Below are 24,740 nucleotides of genomic sequence, written 5' to 3'. Positions count from 1 at the left end.
TGCAAACTAGCCAAGCGACTGATGCACTAACATCGCTTGGCTATACACAAAAATAAAACCATGGGTTTTAACAGTCCATAAAAAGCGACAGGTCAAGCAGTCACTTACCTGTCACTGATAGTTCAGCCCCCCCTTTTAAAAAAAAAAAAAAGGGCACAGATGCTGTGTGTGTGTTACACATGCACAATTCCTATCTCATTTTAAAAAAGATAAGAATCTCCCCTCACCAATGACAGCCCTCCACAACGTCCCCCCATCACACCAGGAACTGATTCCCCCCACCCCACCCACAGCAGAAAAAATGGCAGGAGGGATGCCCAATTCCTCCTTCTAATGGAGCCCCCCCCCCCCCCCCCCGCATCAGGCAGCTCACCTCTAAACCAACCCCTACCATCTCCTCTTCCCACTTCCATAAAAAAAAAAAAGCAGGAGGGTTGCCCACTCCCTTCAGCCACTGGATGCTCCCCTGAACCCCACCCTCACCTTCCAAACCTACCTAGTACCTTTTTCACAAGTTAATGGGGAAGATATTGTGTGTATGTAACATACACAAAGAATCTATGCTCATAAAGAAAAATGTTGTCCTACCCCGAACAGCTGAGAGGCAGGAGGCTGCTTTGGGGCTTTCCCTGCTGGCTTTGCGCATGTGTGTGTCGCTTTCACAGCAATAAATCTGACGGGAGAGATGGGGATTACGATGAACGTCTTTGCGACTCATTTGCATGCAAAACTTTTAGTGCATCAATAGCGCTTTTAGAATCGATCAAAAATCAGATCGGAGCGAACCTACACGGTCTTACTGATCCTACTTAGTGCATTTAGCCCTAGATGAGGTCTGCATTATGTTCCCATGTTTCAGGAGACAGGAAATGGGTTCTCTCCAGGTTGTGGTCTCTCTTATGGAATTGACACTCTCTAAATGGTTTTGGTCTGCCTCTTCTGTGCGAGAATGAAAAAATATCCATCATAATCTGCCAAAGATGTGGGTTCTTGATTATTTGGAAAATGCGTAAGCAGCTGCAGGAGCTTGTAACCTGATTCAGGTATTGCTTGCCCCAGAAACTCTTTATCCAGGAGCAAACAGGAAAATTTCCTTTCACCAACCATGTAACCAGTTTCACCAAGTACTCCCCCCATTATTAAATATCCTCCTGGTTTCAGCAATGATGAGATATTTTTCAGAGCACAACAGAAAGTGTGCTTGTCCTTGCAAACAGCTTCCAAACACAGACATGTGATCAAGCAGTCTACTGCAGGCAGCACCAGCGGATCCAGCGGGTTGCTCTGAGTGATATTGCACTTGAGAACACGTTTGACTTTTCCTCTCAGTTTGGCTTCCTTCTCAGTCCACTTCTTCCTATGAAGGAAAAGAATCTTTATCCAAATCATCTTCATGTCATCGTAATAGACTAATCGAAATAGCTAATAAAGATAAATTGTAGGCAGGCACTGGACAAATACTAAAGATATCTAACTACAACTCTGTAATAAAGGAAGTGGCCCTGACAGTGTTTGTGTTGAACTATACTGCTGGTTGTTATTGCGGTGGCTGTCGGCGGAGGGCAGACGCTAAAGGAGGTAAGGGGTGCTTCTCCGTGGCCCTCTTTGGTGACTTGGGAATGGAGGCAATCAAGATAGGCTGTCGACGTCAGGCTCTTCCCTCTGCAAGACCCACCTATGCGGAAACAGGAAGTTGAAACAAAGAGGTGGGACTCGCAGAGGGAAAGCACCGACGCCGGCAGCCTGTCTTGATTGCTGCCACTATAAGATGGAGCACTGCAGTAGTTTGTGATATTTGCTTATCATAGACTTGAAACATATTTATCCAAAAGAGCAAAAGCCTGTGGTGCACAACTGGAACCTGCTCAGGCTAACTGGAACCTGCTCAGGTCATGGAAGCAAGGTAGCATCAGTGCTAGGTCTTTGAGCTGAAAAGAAATATGTATGACCCTCTCTGTGCAAGTCTCTAAAATCATTCACTTTTATTTCATAACACAGGTCTTTCCAGTACACACTTCCTGTACTCAGAACACAGCATAAAAGAATCATGGTATATATCCTATATAATAAAAGGTTAGCGGCGCATGCGCTTTTAAAAAAGCGTGATTACTGCCGCCGTGGTGTGTGATCCGTGGCCGTGTTCCATTTTAGAACCCGGCCAATGATCACTCTGGCCACTCCCCTCCTCCCGCCCTCACTCACCCTGGAGCAGGCAAGCTCTCTTCCTGCCCGCGTCTTCGGCAGGGAACACACCTGGCCCTCATTCGCCGCCGCCGCTGCTGCTGATCCTCCTGTAAAGAGCAGCCTGCGATGGTGGCCGGCTTTAGCGAACCTCGCAGGCCGCTCTCCAACTCAGTAGCACATTCCCTCTGACGCGATCCCGTGCGTCAGAGGGAACGTGCTACCGAGCCTGGAGAGCGGCCTGCGAGGTTCGCTAAAGCCGGCTACCATCGCAGGCTGCTCTTCAGGAGGATCAGCAGCGTAAGAGGAACCGCCACCGGCACTTCTAAAACTAACCTTCGGCCGCAGCAGGCCAGCCCGCGGGAAGGGAAGGGGGAGGGGCCAAACGGAGCAGGCCAAATCGTATTAAGAGAAGGGAGGGGCCGAACGGAGCAGGACAGCTCAGGGAATTGCTTCACAGGGACCTGGAGGGGAAGGGAAATACGCTGCTGCTTCTGCAAAGGAAAGTGTGTGTGGGGGGGGGGCTTCACAGGGACCTGGAGGGGAACGGAAATACCGCTGCTGCTTCTGCAAAGGAAAGTGGGGGGGGGCCTTCACAGGGACCTGGAGGGGAACGGAAATACCGCTGCTGCTTCTGCAAAGAAAAGTGGGGGGGAGGGCTTCACAGGGACCTGGAGGGGAACAGAAATACCGCTGCTGCTTCTGCAAAGGAAAGTGTGTGGGAGGGGGGGGGGCTTCACAGGGACCTGGAGGGGAACGGAAATACCGCTGCTGCTTCTGCAAAGGAAAGTGGGGGGGGGCTTCATAGGGACCTGGAGGGGAACGGAAGTACCGCTGCTGCTTCTGCAAAGGAAAGTGGGGGGGGGGGGGTGCTTCACAGGGACCTGGAGGGAAACAGATATACCGCTGCTGCTTCTGCAAAGGAAAGTGGGGAGGGGGGGAGGAGAGACAGAAAGAAATACAGACAGACAAAGGAGGCCAGGGAGAGACAGACAGAAATAAAGACAGACAAAGGGTGCCAGGGAGAGAGAGAGAAAAATAGCAGGAAGGAGAGAGACAGAAAAGAAGGAAGAAAGAGACAGGAACAGGGAGAGAGACATAAATAAAGAAAGACAGACAGGCATATATTCTAGCACCCCTTAATGTAACGGGCTTAAACACTAGTTTTCCAATAAAGCCCTGCTTTTGGCTCCTGCCAGTGACATATAAATAGACTGGCATAAAGTCAGTGAGAAAGCCTCTCACACATTGCTGGCTGACGAAAGCCTAAAAATCCATTTCTGCAGACACGGGATGTCCTATCATGTAGCAGACATGAACCATAATGCAAGGCATGCCTTCTTTCTGGGGACAGGGAATATTTTCTGCCACCAAAGAAAGACAGACAGGCAGAGAGACAGAAAGAAATACAGAAAGAAAGAAAGGGGGCAGGGAGAGAGAAAGAAAGAAAGACAGAGAGTGGACAGGGAGAGAGACAGAAAGAAACACAGACAGACAGGGGGCCAGGGAGAGAGACAGAAAGAAAGACAGATGGGGGGAGAGAGACAAAGAAAGAAAGACACAGGGGGAAGGGAGAGTGACAGAAAGAAAGACAAACAGGGGGTCAGGGAAAGAGACAGAAAGAAAGACAGACAGACAGAAAGAAAGGGGGCAGGGAGAGAGAAAGAAAGAAAGAAATGCCTAAGTCTACACATCTATTCAAGTGACTTACATAGGAAAAGTTAGACTTCTTTTAAAGTTGTTTAGCCACTCCCCTTCTCACTGTTGAAACAAAGAACTACAGGATGTCAAATAGCTTCACGCTGTTACATGTGAGAGATGCAGGTTGGATTTTAGGACCACAGAAGAGGGATAATTAAAGGCTGTGTGCATGAATATTTTTTCTTTGTAAGTATATTGTAATATTAGAACTGTTTCTTCTGTTTTTCTTTTTTATTATTGATTTAAGTTAGTATCAGAATGTAAATTCAGGAATTCCTCCGTAAGGGGAAAACCACTCCCCCAATATGCATGCAAGTGCCTTATATAGTAGAAAATATGTTTGACCAATTATATGAAGGTAGAAAAAAATGTTATCAAATTAGGTATATAGGTAAAGAAGGCAGGATGGCATATGAGACCGTTCCTCAGAAAGATGCATTTACACTTCTGACTTCAATGTGTCTCTGTTGTACAAATAATGCCTTTTGAAACAAGATTACTCTGTAATTTTTAATAAACACATTTGATTGGAAATATTTGTACAATTATTTCAGAGCACCGTTGGGCAGGGTTAAAGGGTAACTTTGCACAGAGGGGCCACTGAAAATTTCTCAGCTCAACCAACAAAGTTGGGGTGATCTCCATCGAGGGCTACACACTTAGTCCAGTGATTTTTCCAATTTTTTTATTCCATCAGAAATATATGGAACGAAAAAAGTAGAAAATTGCTGGACTAAGGGCTCCTTTTACAAAGATGCGTTAGGGCCTTAATGCGCGGAATAGTGTGCACTAAATTCCCCCGCGCGCTAGCTGCTACCGCCTCCTCTTGAGCAGGCAGTAGTTTTTCGGCTAGCGCACCCTATAGTGCACGCTAATCTGGTACGTGCGCTAAAAACGCTAGCGCACCTTTGTAAAAGGAGCCCTAAGTGTATGGCCCTCAAATGGGATTTCCCCAACTTTGTTGGTTGGGCTGAGAACTTTTCCGTGGCTCATCGTATGCTGATATCAATACGAGGAGTTGCTGAAAAGTTCTCAGCCCAACCATGAAGAGTATAACATGGATATGGTTTAATCAATGATCTCAAACAATGTTAAAACATAGAATTTTGTTTCTGCAGATTGGCATTTAACAAAATAAGATAACTCTTTTCAGATACAGGGGCAAAATAACGCTCAGAATTTAGGAATTTGGTTAGTGTGACTAAGTACATTTCAGCACCTCAGAAATCCACTCGGAATCCAAACCAAAGGTAAACTTTAGTCCGAGACTTATTGGTTCTGAAAAACCTCCCAGAATTTTTTGAGACCAGCCTAATGCTGTGAACACCCAATAAGGTAATACATTACCTGAAGTGTTCCTATTTCTCAATGAAGAAGTATTGTAAGCTTAACTCCAAAGAGGGTTAATCTCAATTAGATGTCCTCACTAATCCCATACATTCTAATAGCAATATTATTCATCTAGCATAGCATATAACTGAACCTGCCAAAAATTGTAACTTGGTGACTTGGTCAACAAAACTAAATGATAGACCAACTTATCTTAGTTAGCGATCTGTTCCCTAAAGGACCAGCTTCTTCCGGGGATAATAGGTGGATCTTATATTGGCTCAGAGATTAGTATTTGTCTGATGTCCCTGCCGTTTTCAGTTCTAGCCATCTTGTCTCAACACAGTCAGTGGAACTAAAGCCAAAAGCGGCAGGGACATCAGACAAATACTAATCTCTGAGCCAATATAAGATTCAGAGCCACTTCAAGGGATAGTAGCAACCTTTGGCAACTTGTTTTGGAATTTCCCCCTCCCTCTCCCCCATGAGTTTGGCATTAATTCCTGTTCAGTCCAGTCTCTCTTTCTCCCTCCTTTGCCCCCCCCCATCCCTGTAAGTCTGGCATCACTCCCTCTCCACTCTAATTCTCTTGTGGTCCCATAAAGTTATGTCAGTAGTAGCATGTTTTATTGGAAGCTTCTATACCGCTACTAATGACTGGGGAGTCAATATGAGAGGTTTGCATGAGCTTCAGTAAAGGTGTTACCATACATGAGCATCAGTAATGGCCGTTTTTGAATCTAAATGGGTTTATTCCTGTGAATCTTTTTCCCAGGTGATCCTATGGGTAAGATATATGGTTGATATTTTCTTTCTATGGAAGGAAGATATCCAATTATTAGTTAGATTCAAGGATTGGTTGAACACATACCATGAAAATATTTGTTTCACTATGAGATACAATGACATTTCCATTACATTTTTTGATGTTAAACTTAACTTGACCGCCAAAGGTTTTGAAACCTTAGTATTCAGGAAGGCAACAGACATAAATACCCTGCTACATTTTGATAGCTAAGTCTGATAATCAGACCGGTACTCTTTTTAAACTCTGGCGTTCTTTGACTAACCCTGATTTCAAAACTGACCATTACTTATCTCCCTCAGCTGATACTCTAGCTTGTTTTTTTCAAGATAAAATCTCTCTTATTAGATAATCCTTTCCCGCAGGCAAAATTGAGTATCTCCCTATATATTTCAAAAACTCTATAGAGGAGATACCAGCTGATCGCTACTGGTGTTCCTTTAATCCAATATCTGAACTTCAAGTTTCTGGACTGTGTGAAAAGATAAGTAAATGTTCAATGAATCATTTTCTGTCGTATCTATTTCTCAATATTTCTTCTCAAGCAATAACATGGTTAACCATTTTACTGAAATTTTCTTTGGAAAATGGATATTTCACACAATCCATGGGACAAATAATATTTATTCCTCTTTTTAAAAAAGTAGATTTAGATCCTCCTATCCCTTCTCATTATCAACCAATAGCTAATATACCTTTGCTAACAAAAATGTTAGAATCAATTGTAGCCGGTCAACTTACTGACTATCTGGAGAAATTTTCATTACTTCAGTCATTCCAACATGGGTTCCGCTCTAATTTTAGTACAGAAACCTTACTGATCTCTCTTCTCTCAAAAATTCAACAAATACATCTTCAAAATAAATGTTCCATCCTATTGCAGTTTGATTTATCTGCAGCATTCGATGTAATACATCATGACATCTTACTTCAGTTGCTTTCAGATATAGGTCTCCATCAGCTAGTTTGGGATTGATTCTCTAAATTTCTTTTGTCTCGTTCCTGTTTAGTGAATATTGAAGGCTTGGCAGCCTCCTTGTGGGGTTCCCCAGGGCTCTCCACTTTGTCCAATTTTGTTCAATCTTTATATGACTACATTGAATAATATTAAGCGAGGGGTGTCCAACCTTTTGGCTTCCCTGGGCCGCATTGGCTGAAAAAAATTTTCTGGGCCGCATAAACACTAACACTAGCTGATGAGCCAAAAAAAGGTTGAGCAGGTCCCAAATTTGCACTCACTAATATAGAAGATGTACGTATCTAATAATAAACCTTCATTAAAGGGACACTGTGGAGATAAACCCAAAAAAGAAGTAATACTTACCCTGACTGAGTGATCCACCATGTACACCGCTAACAGTGGGAGCAGCCACAAGCTTCCACATCCCCATTCTGATGAGCAGGGATGCGTGCTCCTGGTTCTCCCATTCACTTCTATTACAGCTATGGTGAGCCTCATCAGAGCGGTGATGCTGAATCAGCTGTCAGCAGCGCACGTGGAGGATCGTTTAATCAGGGTAAATATTATTGCTTTTTTGGGCCTTCCACTTTGAGCTTAGGCATCCTCAAAAGGAATATCTCCCCTGCTATAGCTAGTAGGGATCCCCAAGCCTCACCAACTGACAGCCACCTCCTCCCCCTCCAACTTCCCAAGTTCTGCAGCTGGCAGCAATATTGCAGAGCTGCTGCCTTCCCTCTTCCCTGCCCCCCATGCATTCATGAAAGCAGGGGCAGCTTGAGGATATTGCCATTTGCTGCAAAGCTTGGAGATTTTGAGTTGCCAGACTGGAGGAAGATGTCTTCAGTTGTCAGGGCTTGGGAATCCCCACTAGCTCAAGTATTTATAAACTGCACTCAGGCAGGGAGAAACTTTGGTGCCCATCCACCAATTTTGGGTTCTAGTCCCTCCCCCAAATCATCTGTATATGACTAAGCTACTGAATACAAAAATAATTGTGATGCACATATCCCAAAGCTAACATATTCCAGTTAATAAGTTCAAAATAAAACCATTTTTTTCTACCTTGTTGTCTGGATGTTTTGTTTTTCCATCATCTTGTTCCCAGTTTCTCTTTCTGATTTTTCTCTATCTTCAACTAATTCTCTTTCCAGTGTCTGCTGTCCATTTTTTCCCCTCTCTTCTCGTTCCATTTCCTTCTTATGCCTGTCTCCAACGTATTGATTTTCCCCTTTCAGCTTTCTTAACTTTTTCTTTTCTGCCTCTGATTACTCAAATCTTGCCTTCTTTCTCACCCTTCTTCTTTTTAAATGTTCAGCTATCTTTCAATTCTCCATCTTCTGTCTCTAGCTCTCCCATTTTCCATCTCACTCCTTTCCCAGCCTCCTATTCCCTTCTATATACTCCCCATTACCACATTTCTACCACTGTACTCACTGCTCTCTCACTCATCTTGTCATCTCCATTTTGACCTCATCCACTTGGCTCACCACTTTCAGAATAACCCCTCCCTCTCTCCACTGGTCAGGCTATAACTCCCTGTCCCTTTCTTTTCATGCCCTAGCATCATCTTACCCCAGCTCTCTTTCCTCCTGCCCTTTCATGGTTCCATCTCTCCTCCTCTATCTCCATGGTCCAACATTTTGCTTCCTCTCTTTTCTGTTTTTCTTCTCCCCCCCCCCCCTTGATGCTGAACAATGAAATGGAGAAAAAAAAAGAGAGATGCTGCATCTCTCTGCCTTCCTTCCTTCCTCCCATCCTCAGATCCAACTTCTCTACCTTTTTCTTCCCAACTGCCCCCATCTCATCTCTCCCCCTGTCTGCCTGCCTCCCTTCCCCAGGTCCACCATTTCTTTCTTTCTCTTCCCAACAGTTCTCCCTTCAAGTATCTCTTTCCCTCTTCTTCCATATTACCCCAGGTCCAACTTCTCTCCCTTCAGACCATTGCCTACCATCTCTCTCTCTGTCCTCTGTTTCTAGTCCCATAAGCTCTCCCCACACGCCCAATCTGGCACTCCCACCCCCATGCCCTGTCATCTCTCCCTTCCATGGACTTGGCATCTCTCATTCCTCTCCCTTTTCCTTCTCCCTCCTTCCCTCTCTCTCCCCAATTGGGTGCAGCAGCAGCATTTCTCTTCCCCCCCCTTCCCTTCCCTGTGCAGAAGCAGCATTTCTCCCCCCCCCACACACACACCCATCAGTAGCGCAACATTCACCCCCAAATTACCCCTCCTGGCCAAGTGAAGCATTTGCCTAATACCGCTGATCCCTTACCCATTCTCCAGCAGGGTCATGCAGAGCACTGGGTTGTTGGCCTTATCCATGAAGCAGTGCTGTAGGTTCCACGTGGCCACGCGCAGCAAAGGTCGGCACTTGTGCACGCTGGAGAAGAGCTCGACGGGCGCACGCGCCACCTGCAGCTGCCTCGGCCCGGCTCACCCCCGGCAGGGTAATCAGTTCCTCTTCAGTGGCTGCATTGATGTTCACTCACTCTGGGCTCACCGGGATCTGGCTGAAGTTGCAGGCGGCGCTGAACTTGCAACTCTTGGAGCAAAAGCCCTGCCTGTAGCGTTTTCTCAAAGCCGTGGGCAGCGGTTTCCATGCGCCTCCTTCGGTTGATCTGGAAGCATTCCCTCTGATGTCGCAACACTTCCGGGTCAGCCGCAAGAGGTACATAGGATCCGCTACTTGCGGCTTTGAGCAAATGCTGCGGCAAGACGGAGGAGGGAGCCGGCAGAGGAAAACATCGCATCATCTTCGAGCGTGAGCGGGGCCGCATGTGGCCCGCGGGCCATGGGTTGGACACCCCTGCTTTAAGCTATCAGCTTGGGAAACACTTTTCACTTATGCGGATGATATTTTTATATTGATTGAGATCAATTCGGATATCACCAACCTAGCTTCCAAAGTAAATATCTGTATTTCTAAACTCCAAGCCTGAGCTCTTTCTGTCCGGATGAAGCTTAGTACAACTAAAACTAAACTTTTGTGCCTGGGTCCAAGATTGGACCATCTTCCTTCTACTTTAGCTTTGGTATCTGGGTTTTCTTTGCAGATTGAGTTTTCTGCTAAGATATTGGGATTCCTTTTTGATTCCTCTCTCACCTTTAAAGATCAAATAAATTTCGTGGTCAAGAAATGCTTCTTTAGTCTACGAATGCTGAGGAAGGTTAGACATCTTTTTCATCCCTGACATTTCTCTGTTTTGGTCCAATCAGTTATACTATCTTGACTTGATTACTGCAATGCTATCTACCTGGGCATCACTACAGTTATCTCCAAAGATTACAGCTAATTCAGAATACTGCTGCGAAGTTGATCTTTGGAAAAAGCAAATTTGACCATGTGACTCCTTTACTCCAGAGTATCCATTGGCTTCAGGTTTATCTTAGGATTCAATTTAGATTTAAACAGTTTTATTGATGCAAATATCATTGAATACAAAAAAAAACCCAGCATCAAAGGACATCAATAATGCATCAATTATTAATGTACATAATAAAAGATAAATTCCAATATCAATAAAACCCCCACTTATCTATATGAATTTAAACCTTTATCATCCCTGTCCACACCCACCCCTTCTCACCCAATAGTACTCTCTACCCAATGATACTCTCTTCATTTAACTTAATAAAAAGCCCAATTAAGAGATCCAACTTAAAATCGCATTACGACCCTTAGGATGCAAATCTTGCAAATATGAATCCCAAATTTGTATAAATAACATCTTTCGCTTTCTTACAATTCCTGCATCTCTAGCTTTCCAAATGGCCAACTGATGTAATTGGTTCCGCCAATGCCAAAACCTCGGAGGATCAGGAATCGTCCAATATTGTAATATACATTTTCTAGCCAAGAGACTTATTTTCCTATACAACGCCCTATTTGCTTTAGGTAAATGGCCAAGAGCTTCTGGCAAATCCAAAATAAAGAAAGAAGGAGAACAGCGCAATGATCTTCCAATTATTTTTGACATATAATTTATTATTCGCTTCCAAAAGTGCTGAATTATGGGGCAAAACCAAAATGCATGACCTAATGTATGACTTTCCCTCCCACATTTATGACTCAAAGGAGTAGGATGACCTCCACTATAAAACAATTGTGTTCGTGTGTAATAGGCACGTAATGTAACCCTATAATACGTTTCTCTTAACCATGAACAAAATGTCACCCCAGGTATCGCTCTTAAAGTACGGGCAACATCCTAATGTCTCAAATTAAGCTGTAATTCTTTCTTCCATTTATCCCAAATTTTCTGATAGTCCTTATCTGGTTGTAATTTTTGCAAAATAGAATGAATATAAGACACCAAAAGAGACATCCCCTCCTCCTGAGCAAAGAACTCTCTCAATCTAACACCCAAATGCATACTCAACTGCACTCCGTCAAGGGATCTCACATATTCCTCTCATTCCTTTATATGGAATATTTATAGATTTTCCTTTGCAAGAGGTACCCAACAATTAAAACTCTCTCTTCCCCCTAGAAAAGGAATTAAAGGAGTTAAGACCTTCAGCCAGTCCTTGGTCTTTAAAAATTTCTCAACTCTGGAATGATCTACTCTTTAGTTTGAGGAGCTCTAGTTCCTTTCAGTCTTTCCATAAATCTTTAAAACTACTCTATTCGTTAAACATTTTGAAAGTTAATTCCTTTGAAATTTTATATTCTTTTCAATTTCTATTTATCATTCTAAATATTTCTTAGTTTTTTAACTGCTGTAAACCGAGTCGAGCTTTCTTTGAATGATGACTCGGTATATAAAGTAAAGTTTTAGTTAGTCAGTCAGTTAAAAAGAAGCTTTCCATTCTCCCAGTTCCTCAGAATGAGACAAATTTGTTCTACAGAGGAGGAGTTTAAAAAATGCAAGCTTGGAGCCTTAGGAGGAGATTGTCTGCATGGGGATATCCTAACCAAGTGATTTAAAAAGGGCTTATTTATTAACCATGAACTACTTTTGAATTCTGTAAACCCCAATAGATGTGACCAGGAATGTACCACATATATGTTGATGTTGAGATTCTCAAGGAGTTTTGTTTTCTCCTTGATTTTGAAAAGACATTGAAGAATATTATAATCATCCAAAAACTTTGCAAATTCTAAGCTTAAGATTTCCTATTATAGAATTAGGAATCTCAAAGAAATACTATGTCTAACCATTTCGGCAGTGGAAACTATACAAAAAGTAACAGATATAGGACACAGTACTACAGGGATACAAGCTGTATAGAAGAGATCGAGTAGGGCAGAAAGGTGGAGGTATTGCTCTATATATTAAGGAGGGAATAGATTCTGTTGAAATGGTTACAACAGAAATGAAAGAGAAGCTTGAGTCACTCTGGATCAAGATTCCTGGTCAATTTGGAGCAGATACGAAAATTGGCCTTTACTATCGTCCCCCAGGACAGGCGGAGGAAACTGACTCAGAAATGATGGAGGAAATCAAACAAGAATGCAAGACAGGCAATGTAATTATATTGGGAGACTTCAATTTCCCAGGGATAGACTGGAAACTAGCAACCTCCAACTGCGGCAAGGAGGCCAAGTTCCTGGAGGTGCTAGGGGATTGCTTCCTGGAACAAATGGTAAAAGAGCCGACAAGAGGCAACGCCACCTTGGACTTGGTCCTAAATGGCCTCACGGGACCGATAACAGTAGTGGAAGTCATGGTTCCACTGGGAACGAGTGATCACAATGTAATTAACTTTAAACTTGACATCGGGAAAGGGAAACATGCCAAAACCTTAACCACCACATTGAACTTTAAAAAGGGTAAATACGATAGCATGAGAGCCATGGTAGAAAAACGACTCGAAAAGAAGGTGGACAAACTTGAAACGGTAGATCAGGCATGGTCCCTACTGAAAAATACTATCACAGAAGCACAAGATCTCTACATTCCGAGGATTTCCAAAGATCGGAGATCAAAGAGCAAAAGAGAACCGGCATGGCTTACCAAACAGGTGAAGGAAGCCATAAAAGAAAAGAAGGACTCTTTCAAAAAATGGAAATACATAAAGACAACCGAAGCCTGGAACAAACATAAAGATGATCAGAAGAAATGTCACAAGGCGGTGAGGGATGCAAAACAGGAATATGAGGAAAAAATAGCCCAGGAGGCCAAAAACTTCAAGCCCTTCTTTAGATACGTGAAAGGGAAAAAACCTGCAAAAGAGGCAGTCGGACCCTTGGACGACCAGGGAAGAAAAGGGTACATCAAGGAAGATAAACAAATCGCAGACAAACTAAATTCCTTCTTTGCGTCCGTCTTTACGAAGGAGGACACCTCAACAATACCTGAAGCGGAGAAAGTGTTTGCAGGAGAAATAGAAGACAGCCTCACCACAGTTGAAGTGGACTTAGACCAGATATACTATCAGATCGACAAACTTAAAAGTGACAAATCCCCTGGACCGGATGGAATTCACCCGAGAGTCTTAAAGGAATTGAAGGTTGAAATCGGAGAGTTATTGCAAAAACTTGCAAACCTGACAATCAGAACTGGACAGATACCGGACGACTGGAGGATAGCGAACGTCACCCCAATTTTCAAAAAAGGATCGAGAGGGGAACCGGGCAACTATAGACCTGTGAGTCTTACGTCTGTCCCCGGCAAGATGGTTGAAGCACTGATCAAGGATAGCATGGTCCGGCACTTGGACGCACACGACTTGATGAAACCCAGTCAACACGGATTCAGGAAAGGGAAATCATGTTTGACGAATTTACTCCAATTTTTTGAGACCGTGAACGAGCAAATTGATAGTGGGAAGCCAGTGGACATAATATACTTGGACTTCCAGAAAGCGTTCGACAAAGTTCCACACGAAAGACTTCTCAGGAAACTACAAAGCCATGGCATAGAGGGGGATATACAAAGATGGATAGGCAAATGGCTGGAAAACCGAAAGCAGAGAGTGGGCATAAATGGGAAGTTCTCCGACTGGGAGAAAGTGACTAGTGGTGTACCCCAGGGCTCGGTACTTGGGCCGATCCTTTTTAATATTTATATCAATGATCTGGAGGAAGGAACATCCAGTGAGATCATCAAGTTTGCAGACGATACAAAACTATGCCGGGCGATCAGATCGCATGAGGATAGAGAGAAACTCCAGAGCGACTTGTGTCGGTTAGAAACATGGGCGGAGAAATGGCAGATGAAGTTCAATGTGGAGAAATGCAAGGTAATGCATTTAGGCAATAAGAATAAGGAATACGAGTATACAATGTCAGGTGCAACTCTGGGGAAGAGTGAACAAGAAAAGGACCTGGGTGTACTGATAGATAGGACCCTGAAGCCGTCGGCACAATGCGCGGCAGCGGCAAAGAAGGCAAATAGAATGTTGGGCATGATAAAGAAAGGAATCTCGAGTAGATCGGAGAAAGTTATAATGCCGCTTTATAGGGCAATGGTCAGACCACACTTGGAATACTGCGTCCAACATTGGTCTCCCTACCTAAAGAAGGATATAAAACTGCTGGAGAGGGTGCAGAGACGAGCAACAAAACTGGTGAAGGGTATGGAAAAACTGGAATACGAGGACAGACTTATAACACTAGGATTATTCTCCCTTGAGAAAAGGAGACTGCGTGGGGATATGATCGAGACCTTCAAAATACTGAAAGGAATCGACAAAATAGAGCAGAGAAGATTATTTACATTGTCCAATTTGACACGGACTAGAGGACATGTAATGAAGCTAAGGGGGGACAGGTTCAGGACTAATGTCAGGAAGTTCTGCTTCACTCAGAGAGTGGTTGACACCTGGAATGCCCTCCCAGATGAGATTATTGCGGAATCGACCGTCCTAGGCTTCAAGAGCAAACTAGATGCATATCTCCTTAAGAGAGGCATGTAAGGATATGGTGGACTATAAATTACGACAGGTGTACACCTGGCAGGGCCTCCGCGTGTGCGGATCGCCGGACTTGATGGACCGAAGGTCTGATCCAGAGATGGCATTTCTTATGTTCTTATGTGGGAAATGTTCTGTCTGTTTGATTATGATGACAACATAAGTTTTTGAAAATCCAGGGGATGGGAGAAAATACACTTAAGTTCCAAATCTCTTGTGACTCCGTGGTTGTGATATACTGTTTACTATGCCCATATAAAAAAAAATCTATGTGAGACAAACTTCTAGGAAGTTAAAAACGTGATTGATTGAGAATTGAAGCAGTCTGAAGTGTAATAAATCTAATGCTCCATTGGTTGAACATTGTGCACGTTACTCCCATTTGTTTAAAGATTTTAAAGCTGTAGTCATTGATAAAATGAACTCTGGACCTCAAGGTGGGGATCTGAAAAGATTCCTAGTTCAAAGGGACCAACAATGGATATTTAGATTAAACACTATTGAACCAATGGGACTAAATTTGAGAATGGAACAGCAATATGTTTTCTAATGACTGAAAAGTCTTATAAAAAGTTTTTTTTACCAGCATAGTAGCTTTTGTGGATCATGTCAGAATGTGTACAATAAAGTTGTATGTAAAGAATGTAATACACATCAGTGTTTCACGTAAGACGTCAGGATGTACAGCGAGTTATTCGAGTCTTTGAAGAAGTGAAGCCATACAGAGGAGACGTATATAAATGAAAGACACCAAGGGGCAAATTCCGTAAAGGACGTCTAAAAGTTAGGCATTGTTTAGATGTCCAGGAGCAAAATGCTGAGCAAGATTCTGTAATATATAGATGCACTATAGAGAATTGTGCTCAGTGGTGCTGAGCGAATCTAAACACATCTATATTGTTAGATATCCTTTGCAGAATCGCTTTTTAGGGGTTGTGTAGACGTCCTAGTAACGTCTATAACGTTATCGTGTGTTAGCGTTATGACATTATTAGAATGGCGATTTTATGCTGGTTTTTTTACATTAAAATTGTATGCAGTAAAATGCTGGCACCACTTTAATATTTTATTTATATACCACTTATATTTTATGTGGTATTTAAATTTGGCTCATTTATCATATTTTCTATTGTCACTAGGAACAGTGAGGGATTTGAATCAACAACGTAAGGGTGCTAAGGCTGTAGCTCTAACCATTGCACCACACACACTGATATGATAAACCACAAGTCAAGTCCAAAGCCAAGCTTATATCCTCTTGATTTACAAGTAGTCATTTCTCTAGGATAAATATCAAACATGTACCTTCAGTACTTGTCCATTTCCTCTTTTGGCCTCTATATTCCTCAAAGTACTTGGGAAAAAAATATATGTTGCATACTAAATCCTCTATTTTTTGGTCTAATGAGGACTCCTTGCAAGACATCTACTTTGGAGCGTCAGTTGGGCACTAGATAAGCTTGAGTTAGGTGGACGCGACTTAGGCGTCACTTAGGTGTGCCGGAGGTGGCCATATAAAGGTGAACGGGGCTTCTATTTTGGGGGGTATAGAGGACTCCAGTTTGATATTAAAGTCAAAAGATGTTTAATAATGCATTACTTAAGCAAAGCACATGAAAAAAAAATATATATATATATTGCATACTAAACCTTCTTTTTTAGGGGGTAAAGAGTCCTTCTCTTTGATAGTAATAGAAAAAGTGTGTGGTGCAGTGGTTAAAGCTACAGTCTCAGTATCCCGAGGTTGTGGGTTCAAACCCATGCTGCTCCGTGTGACCCTGGGCAAGTCACATAATTCCTCCCATTACCCCAAGTACATTAGATAGATTATGAGCCCACCGGGATAGACAGGAAAAAAATGCTTGATTACCTGAATAAATTCATGTAAACCATTCTGAACTCCCCAGGGAGAACAGTATAGAAAAGTGAATAAATAAATCAAAGAAACCCCATGCCTATCCTGTTAGGCACAGCTTTTTCCGATGGGCATCAAGGAAATTGCAGACGCCTATTTTGTGTATCGCATCCTGTCTTTGGATGTCTAACTTCCAATTAGTGTTTGTTAAAGTCATTAATTGGGCTTATTATCTACTTTATTTGGATGCCTAAGTCGATGGACGTCCACATTGTAGACGCCTAAAGTTAGACGTCCTTTATAGAATCTGTCTCCAAATGTAAGTAGAAAGAGTTTATTTGCTGTGGCTTACTAACTATGGACTTAAATATTTGAAAGACCTATTTGGAGTCATGTAAATTCCCTGATGCAGTGGCACTACAAGCCATGAAATGCTGTCGGCATTGGATTTTTTAAAGCAGTCAAAAAAGCTCTGAGAACGGGAGGGTGTTTTGAAGACTAAAAGACGTAAAGTCTTGAAGTGGTCCGGGAATGGTGCTTTATATCTCTAAAAGGATCATAGCAAGTATTTTAATATAATTAACTAGTCATTAAGCCCATTACATTAACGGGTGCTAGAATATATGTCTGTCTTTCTGTCTCTCTCCCTCCAGCTGTGTCTCTCTCTCTCCCTGGCCACCATTCTCTGTCTGTCTTCCCGCTGTGTGTGTGTCTCTCTCTCTCTCCCTGGCCACCATTCTCTGTCTGTCTTTCTGACCCTCTCCCTGCCCCTGTGTCTTTCTTCCTTTCTTTCTGTCTCCCTCCCTCCCGCTGTTTGTCTGTCATTATTTCCCTCCTTTTCCCTGTGCAGCAGCAACAGCATTTCCCTCCTCCCCCACCCCCACTTTCCTTTGCAGAAGCAGCAGCAGTATTTCCCTTCCTCTCCAGGTCCCTGTGAAGTAGTAGCAGCATTTTCCCCCACCCCCCATTCCCTTCTCTCCCCCCCCCCACTTTCCTTTGCAGAAGCAGCAATGGTATTTCCCTTCCCCTCCAGGTCCCTGTGAAGCAGTAGCAGCATTTTCTCCCACCCCCTTCTCTTACCGCAAGCTGTCCTGCTCCGTTTGGCCCCTCCCTTCTCTTAAAAATCTGGCCTGCTCCTTTCGGCCCCTCCCCCTTCCCTTTCTGCGGTGTAGCCTGCGTTCCAGTAGCTGGAGTCGTGTTCTTTTAAGGCCATCCCTTCCCTTCCCACGGGCTGGCCTGCTGCGGCTGAAAGTTTTTTTCAAGTTTAAAAGTGCCAGCGGCGGCTCCTCTCACAATCCCCGCCAGCGTTGGAAGCCTTCTCCGACGCTGGTGCAGGCTCGTGACAGGAGCCGACATCGCAGCTTGAGAGGTGGAGAGCAGGGAGTCCAGCGCTGCTGGCCAGTTTGCCGAGACCGCTATGTTAGACGGAGTGAGGGACCCTTGTATGCGCGTATGCGCACTCTGCCGATCACAGAACTACAGATCAGGCAACACGGTGGTAGAGTGCGCATGCGCGCTTAGCGTTTTATTATATTAGATACACATTTAAAGTATGAAACGGATCTTAAGATGAACTGATTTGGTGATAACAGTCTTAAGATTTTTTTGAAATGTTGAGTACCAGAGATGAAAGAAAGAAAGAGAGCTTAGAGAAATCCTCTGTGTGACTCTCAGTGGAACTCTGAGGCTTGTCCTACCCTCGGACTCTGTCTAAATCTGATGGCAATAATAATATTAGTAATAACAAATATTTTGGTTTAAAAAAGTATATTTGATTTTGGTAGGTGATTTCTCCTATTTTGGAGCTGGTGCACAGCGTAATTTATCCCCCCTACTACCCAGTGTTTGTTGTTTTCAAAAGCAAGCAAATAAATGCAGTCCCTTTCCCAGTCCCAATACCTGAAATGCTTCTGGGTAAAGCTATACTTGAATAGTCAGTGCACACTTAACTTTATGCACATTATGATACTCAGACTATGCCTGCTAGCTATGTCCCTCCAGAAGCAAGCACAGAGCAGCCTGACACTCATTCCTTTTCTGACTTTAAAACACCTTTAAAGCAGGCTGTAGATGTACCAGCAGCTACCACCCGAGGGAGCAGGCACACAGCACTGACGTCGCCTCAGAGCAAGTCCTGCTAGAACTTTTTTAGCTGTACAGATTAGCGAAAACTGTCTAGAAACAGATAGTTCATCTATTCTATTGAGCAGTTCCCATACCTGCCGCCTTCCAGCTCACATGCAAGCTTCACCACTGCAGTCCAGTCAAATGCCCCTGGCTTATTCTTCAGCCATGACTGCAGCTCCTGCCGGCTCTCCTCCAGGAAATCTGCCTTGATGATTTCTTTGAAGGAGTCACAGGCTGAGAGTAGCTGGTAGATGATGGGAGCAAAGCCAATGTCTAGCAAGATGTCCCCCCGTACACCACCTGGTTTAGAAAAATTAAAACACAAAGTTTAAGAAGAGAGCTCTGAATTTGTTTCCTAAAACCCTTTTAAGTTCGGATCCCTTCAAGTTATTTGTATGGAGGGAAGGAAAATGATTTGAATTTATTCTCTTCCTAAACTGGATCCTCTTTACTTTGAAAATGAAAAACAGAGAATTAGCTATGTCCTCATAAAAAAACAGGACTATACACATCGGGACCAAACACATTGGTAGCTGAAATTAATTTCTCATTAATGAGAAAATTAGCTTTAATTCATCTTCCACATAGATTATTTTGATGGGCTGTTATATCAGGATGATTTCAAATTAAGATAGCAACTCCATTTTAATACAATCAGCTGAAGAAAATATAACTGGAAGAGACCACTTAGTTTTAAGCTTAACGTATTTCGTACATAACAAATGTAAAGAGAGGAAGAGAAAGTGACCAAGACCTGGAAGGGGGTGAGAAGGGAGGAAGAAATTCTTAGCCAGTGGAGAGAGGGAGAGAGATATAGATGCCTGACTATGGGGCCAAAGAGGTGTAAGAGAGAGAGAGAGAGAGGGAAGGGATTTAAAGGGAGACATAACTGCAGTTGGAGTGAGAGAGGGAACTGAGAAGGCTGGAATCTGAGAAAAGAAAAGACAGGAAGGAATTTTAGGCCTTAAGATAGGAAAATTCTATGCAAAACAGTACAAATAAACTTGAGGAATTTTGAAATATTGTGTACAGAATTTTCAAAACTTTTGCACAGAATTCTGACAGGAGTAAACGATGGAAGTTCTTGCATACAGCGATATAATGCAAGGACTGAACAACCTTTTGGGCGGAATCTGGATCTAGGTGATATCCCCAGCTAGATGTTCCTAAAAACCTCCCTGAATTATTCTACCCTTGTCAGGAATTAGCAGAGGATGTTTTCATTAGCAAAACATTTCTCTAGAACACACTTCAGTGTAGCCCAGAATCTCCTATTAAATCAACAACTCTTATCCTGTAAAGCACCACTTACCTGAGGTGAATGTTTTAAACATATTCTCCATTATAAATTGCATGTAGCCATTGGTATAGCAGAGCCCTGATTCAGTAAAGTAGGTCTCCAGATAGATGTTGGTGTCAAAAAATTTCTCGTAAGTTTCAAGGCTGGTGAATTCTGATTCCATTTTGTCCTTTCAGAATCTGGTCAAACTCTTCATCCACCTGTTCTGCAGTCTACCTCTCTTTATAATAAGAAAATTACCCTTCAGTGATAGTTTATTCAAATTTGGGATATTCAAATTTCACGGGATACATGCCAATGCAAGAGGGATACATGCCAATACAAGGCATGAATTGCAGCAGACATCTGACTTCATTTGTGGACTGTTGACTAAAGGCAGTGATAAGATAGATTTAAATTTTATATTTGTTATACTGCAAATTCTGAACTGGACAGGTCTAAGCGGTTCACAGTCTAACAGAAATTTGGCAGCATAGGAAAACAATAGCAGTAGGTAGGTAGCAAAGTAGAATGTCACTCATTCAGTGTGTAAAAGTGGAGTAGAAGAAAAGAGGTTTGGAGGACGGTCTATAAAGGGATTCTACCCGATACGAAATGGATGGCAAGTACAGTAGTTGCCTGTGTTGCCTCGTTCTCAGGTTGCGGGAGATAGGCCAGCCGTGGAACAGCAGGGCAGCACCAAAAAACACCACGTGCTACCAATCCAGAGAAAAAAATCCAGGTGAGGGGGTCCAGAAGTGATGGGAGCCAGAGCAAGCTCCCTAGGTATGGAGATCAATCTGTACCCCTCCCCCCCCCCCTACTGACATCACCTGCCATCGCTTACTACAGTGACACACCTAGTGGTGTGCTACCTAAGACGCAAGCCAAAGGCATGCTTCTTAGCGTGCTTCTTTGTGCAACAACTGGCACAGCCAAGAAAATCCTAATTGAAATACAACCCAGATTAGCTCCTCAGAACTGAGTCACCAGCTGCAAAGAAATAACAAGAGCTGCCATAGAACAAGGTGAGAAACCCACTCTTTCTCTAATGATCTTGCTTAAAAATGTTTTTGTTATGAATAAGACCAAATCTCCCCAACCCCTTTTTTTTACATCAAAATCCCTGAAGCCTTTTATATCCCTATGGGCTTCAGGGCAGTTACTGCAGTGATCCGCGCTATCGGCCTTTGTAAAAGAGGGGGTTAGAAAGATGATAATTAACAAAGGACACACAGAAACTGAAAGTTGACCAAAATACCAGAGACTCCAACCCAACCAGAGAACCTAGTACATCTCTCAGAATTAGCCAATCTCATCATTACACATATTAACCTCACCCTTCCTGGAGGAGAGTGTGGTGCAAGGGTTAGAGCTGAAGCCTCAGCACCCTGAGGGTGTGGGTTCAAACCCTGCACTGCTCCCCGTGACCCTGGGAAAGTCACTTAATCCTCCACTGCCCCAGGCATATTAGATAGACTGTGAGCCCACCATGATAGATAGGGAAAATGCTTGAAGTACCTATATGTAAACTGCTTTGCGTGTGTAACTACAAAAAGTTGGTATACAAGTCCTAATCCCTTTCCCTTCCTGGATATTGAAACACCACCAGGTGAGGTGACAATTCACCTGGAATGTCCCCCTGAGGGAAGTGGTGGAGAGGAAATCAGTGAAAAGGCATGGGTTAAAACATAGAATCTCTAATTAGAAAATAAATGGTATAAATTAAAGAACTAAGCCTGGTATTGGGTGCAGGGAGAAGCAAGAAAAATTAATTTGGTGCTGGTATGTATGAATAAGAGTGTGTTTGTGGATTCTGAGAAAGTTCATTGGCATTTAGAAACCAACTCTGAGTGAGAGTGGAAATTAGATTTGCACTTGTGTCTTGTGAGAGGTTCTTTAAGAGTAATCGCCCCCTTTTTTACAAAACCATAGCATCGGAGCTGTTACAGTCGCTGCCGGCGCTATAAAACGTGATATGGTTTTGTAAAAGGGGGGGGAGGATAAATTTAGTTAGAAAATATTTATTTAATATTGTGTCAGTGAGAGCTGTGATTAGTAATGTTGCTGGAGTGAATTAGAAGTATTTCTGGGATTTTTCTGAGAATTTAGAAAAGCAAAATTGTCAGTTAAGTACTCAGGTGTGAGTGTGAAAGTGTGTTGTGTATCAAGTTATGTTGTGTTGTGTACCCAGATATGTTAAGGACAATAATATTTTATTTTGACACCTGGAAAACTTTGAAATTTATTAACAAATATTCCAGTAGAGAAATCCACTTATCAATCCTTATGGCTAAACTCCAAGGTTCAAATTGGCAAGTCTGGGGTCTTCTGGAAGCATTGGATGCAGGCAGGTATACGTAGACTAGATGATGTTATATCTAACGGGAAACTGCTGGATTTTTCACGACTGCAACAATTATTCAGTATTTCAAAGTCTCAAAATTATAGATGGTTGCAGTTGAAGCAGCAAGAGCAAAGTGGAAATGTCCAATCAGAATGGTGCACAAAAAAGTGTCTTTCAACTCATCTGATAAATCCAATGATCTTTATTCATCCAAATCAATTCAAACATCCAAAGCAACTCAACGACTCAACATGATCATGTTTCGGCCATCCGGCCTGCATCAGGAGTCTTAGGAGTCTTTGGGTATCAAATGGTCTTTAAAATAACAAGTGGACTAAAGTAAAATGTTCATGCCGTTGTTCCAAATCTATAGCATGGCTGAGTTGTTTTGCAGTGCTATAGATTTGGAGCAACGGCATGAACATTTTACTTTGGTCCACTTGTTATTTTAAAGACCATTTGATACCCAAAGACTCCTAAGACTCCTGATGCAGGCCGGATGGCTGAAACATGATCATGTCGAGTCGTTGAGTTGCTTTGGATGTTTGAATTGATTTGGATGAATAAAGATCATTGGATTTATCAGATGAGTTGAAAGACACTTTTTTGTGCACCATTCTGATTTTGTGGAATTGGTTCCCCTGTTTTATTTTGCAGTTGAAGCAGGCCATTCAGAGTGGGTTCCCTGATTGGCGTAATCTAAAAAATCATTTTAACTTGCCGGTCCTATGCTTCCAGACAGGTTTTTTAGGACATCAGGTCGCCCGGTGGTATAAATTAATTTCTGAATTCTTGAATAAAAATTAAAAAAAATAGTCTTAGAGACATTTGGAGCATTGAGATAAAGCAGTATATTTCTGCATCTCGATGGCCACAAAATTGGACTTGGGGGACGAGATGTACAGCGTCAGAGTCTATGAGACAAACATGGTTTTTTGTGTTACATAGATATTTTTGGACCCCTGTTAGGCTACACAGATTATAATCATTTTTAAGTTTGCTTGCCTTTGCTTCAAAACCATGACAGGTTCATCCCCATCCTATCTGTCTCACCAATTCGAATTCCCAGGCACAACTAATACACGCAGTACCCGCTTGTTCGTTTTTCCATCCCTAAAGGGCTGCACCTACAAGAGATACCTTGATAGAACACTATCATTCCAAGCAGGCAAATGGAGCAAATGTTTAACCAACTTCATCTCAAATGCACTTTCGTACCAAATGTTTAGAAAGTCAATAAAAACTTATCTCTTTGACAAATTTCTCTGACCCCTACTTCAACCTGATGTACTTCCAAAACACTTCCAGATAAACCTGACTAAACTTAGCATGCCAATGTAATTTCGAAAGTTCTCTGTAAAGTCACTGTCTGCATACAGTCTCTTCCCTTGTAAACTGCTTAGAACTGTCTGTGGTGTGGCGATATATAAAAATAAAGTTATTATTATTATTAAATCTAATAGATGCTGGCACTGTCATCTAGACATTGGGACACTGGATCATCTGTTGTGCTATTGTCCTTTGATACTCAACTTCTGGAAGTCAATATGGGGTCAGATTAATCTCATACTGGAATCAACAATTCCATTGACATTTGAGGTAGTTATTTGTGGAACATTAGTGCATATTAAGCCCCCCATGGATCCCTATAAATGTAGGCTTTTCCTGATTATGACAGGGATAGCCATGCAAATGGTAACTCGCAATTGGAAAAATTGTGATCGCCTTAATTTTCCTTTTTGGTGGGCGAGATTATGTTTATGCTTTAGATATGAGAAGATGAATGCTGATATGTTGGGGCATAGCAATGTATTTAAATTGGTTTTGGGGCCGTTGACTTCTTTTATTACTTCATTATAGTTGTCTTTTATCTTTAGTTTATGTTTTTTTTCATACACATCCAGGACAGGGTGTGTGTTTGTGTGTATGTGGGGGGGGGGGGGAGATATCTCTTTGGTCTATTCTATGATTAAATGTTAGGAAGGGAGGGGAGGGATATTTTTCTTCTGCATTGTTATTGATTGAATATAAGTGCTTATTTTGATCATTAATGTCTGTATAATTCCAGGCACTTTGTAATAGTTTTTAAAACTTAATAAAGATTAAAAAAAAAAAATTACAGACAAGCCATAGGCAGCAGAATACTTTTTTGTTGGGGGGGAGGAACATCCGCCCTAGCCCCAGCAGGATTCTGCAGCATCACGACTCCCCCACTTACCTTCCCCGGTCGCTGTAATTTTAAATCTTCGGGCAACTACTGTACAGTATCAACGAGCAGGCCTGCCCTGGAAGTCTTCAT

General features: G+C 42.6%; 1 protein-coding gene across 1 annotated transcript; it reads right to left on the bottom strand.

The window, feature by feature from the left end:
- Positions 1-526: 526 nt before the first annotated feature.
- LOC117347582 (indolethylamine N-methyltransferase-like) lies at positions 527-20,278 on the bottom strand. Its single transcript, XM_033918700.1, has 3 exons — positions 20,128-20,278; positions 18,908-19,115; positions 527-1,357 (listed from the first exon to the last, which is right to left on the bottom strand). The coding sequence occupies exons 1-3, from the start codon at positions 20,276-20,278 to the stop codon at positions 916-918; spliced, it is 801 nt and encodes a 266-aa protein (XP_033774591.1). The 3' UTR covers positions 527-915.
- Between the last annotated feature and the right edge of the window lie 4,462 nt (positions 20,279-24,740).

This window comes from Geotrypetes seraphini, chromosome 13, assembly GCF_902459505.1.
Source record: "Geotrypetes seraphini chromosome 13, aGeoSer1.1, whole genome shotgun sequence".
Classification (NCBI taxonomy): Eukaryota; Metazoa; Chordata; class Amphibia; order Gymnophiona; family Dermophiidae; genus Geotrypetes; species Geotrypetes seraphini.
This window is presented reverse-complemented; position numbering and strand designations above follow the sequence as displayed.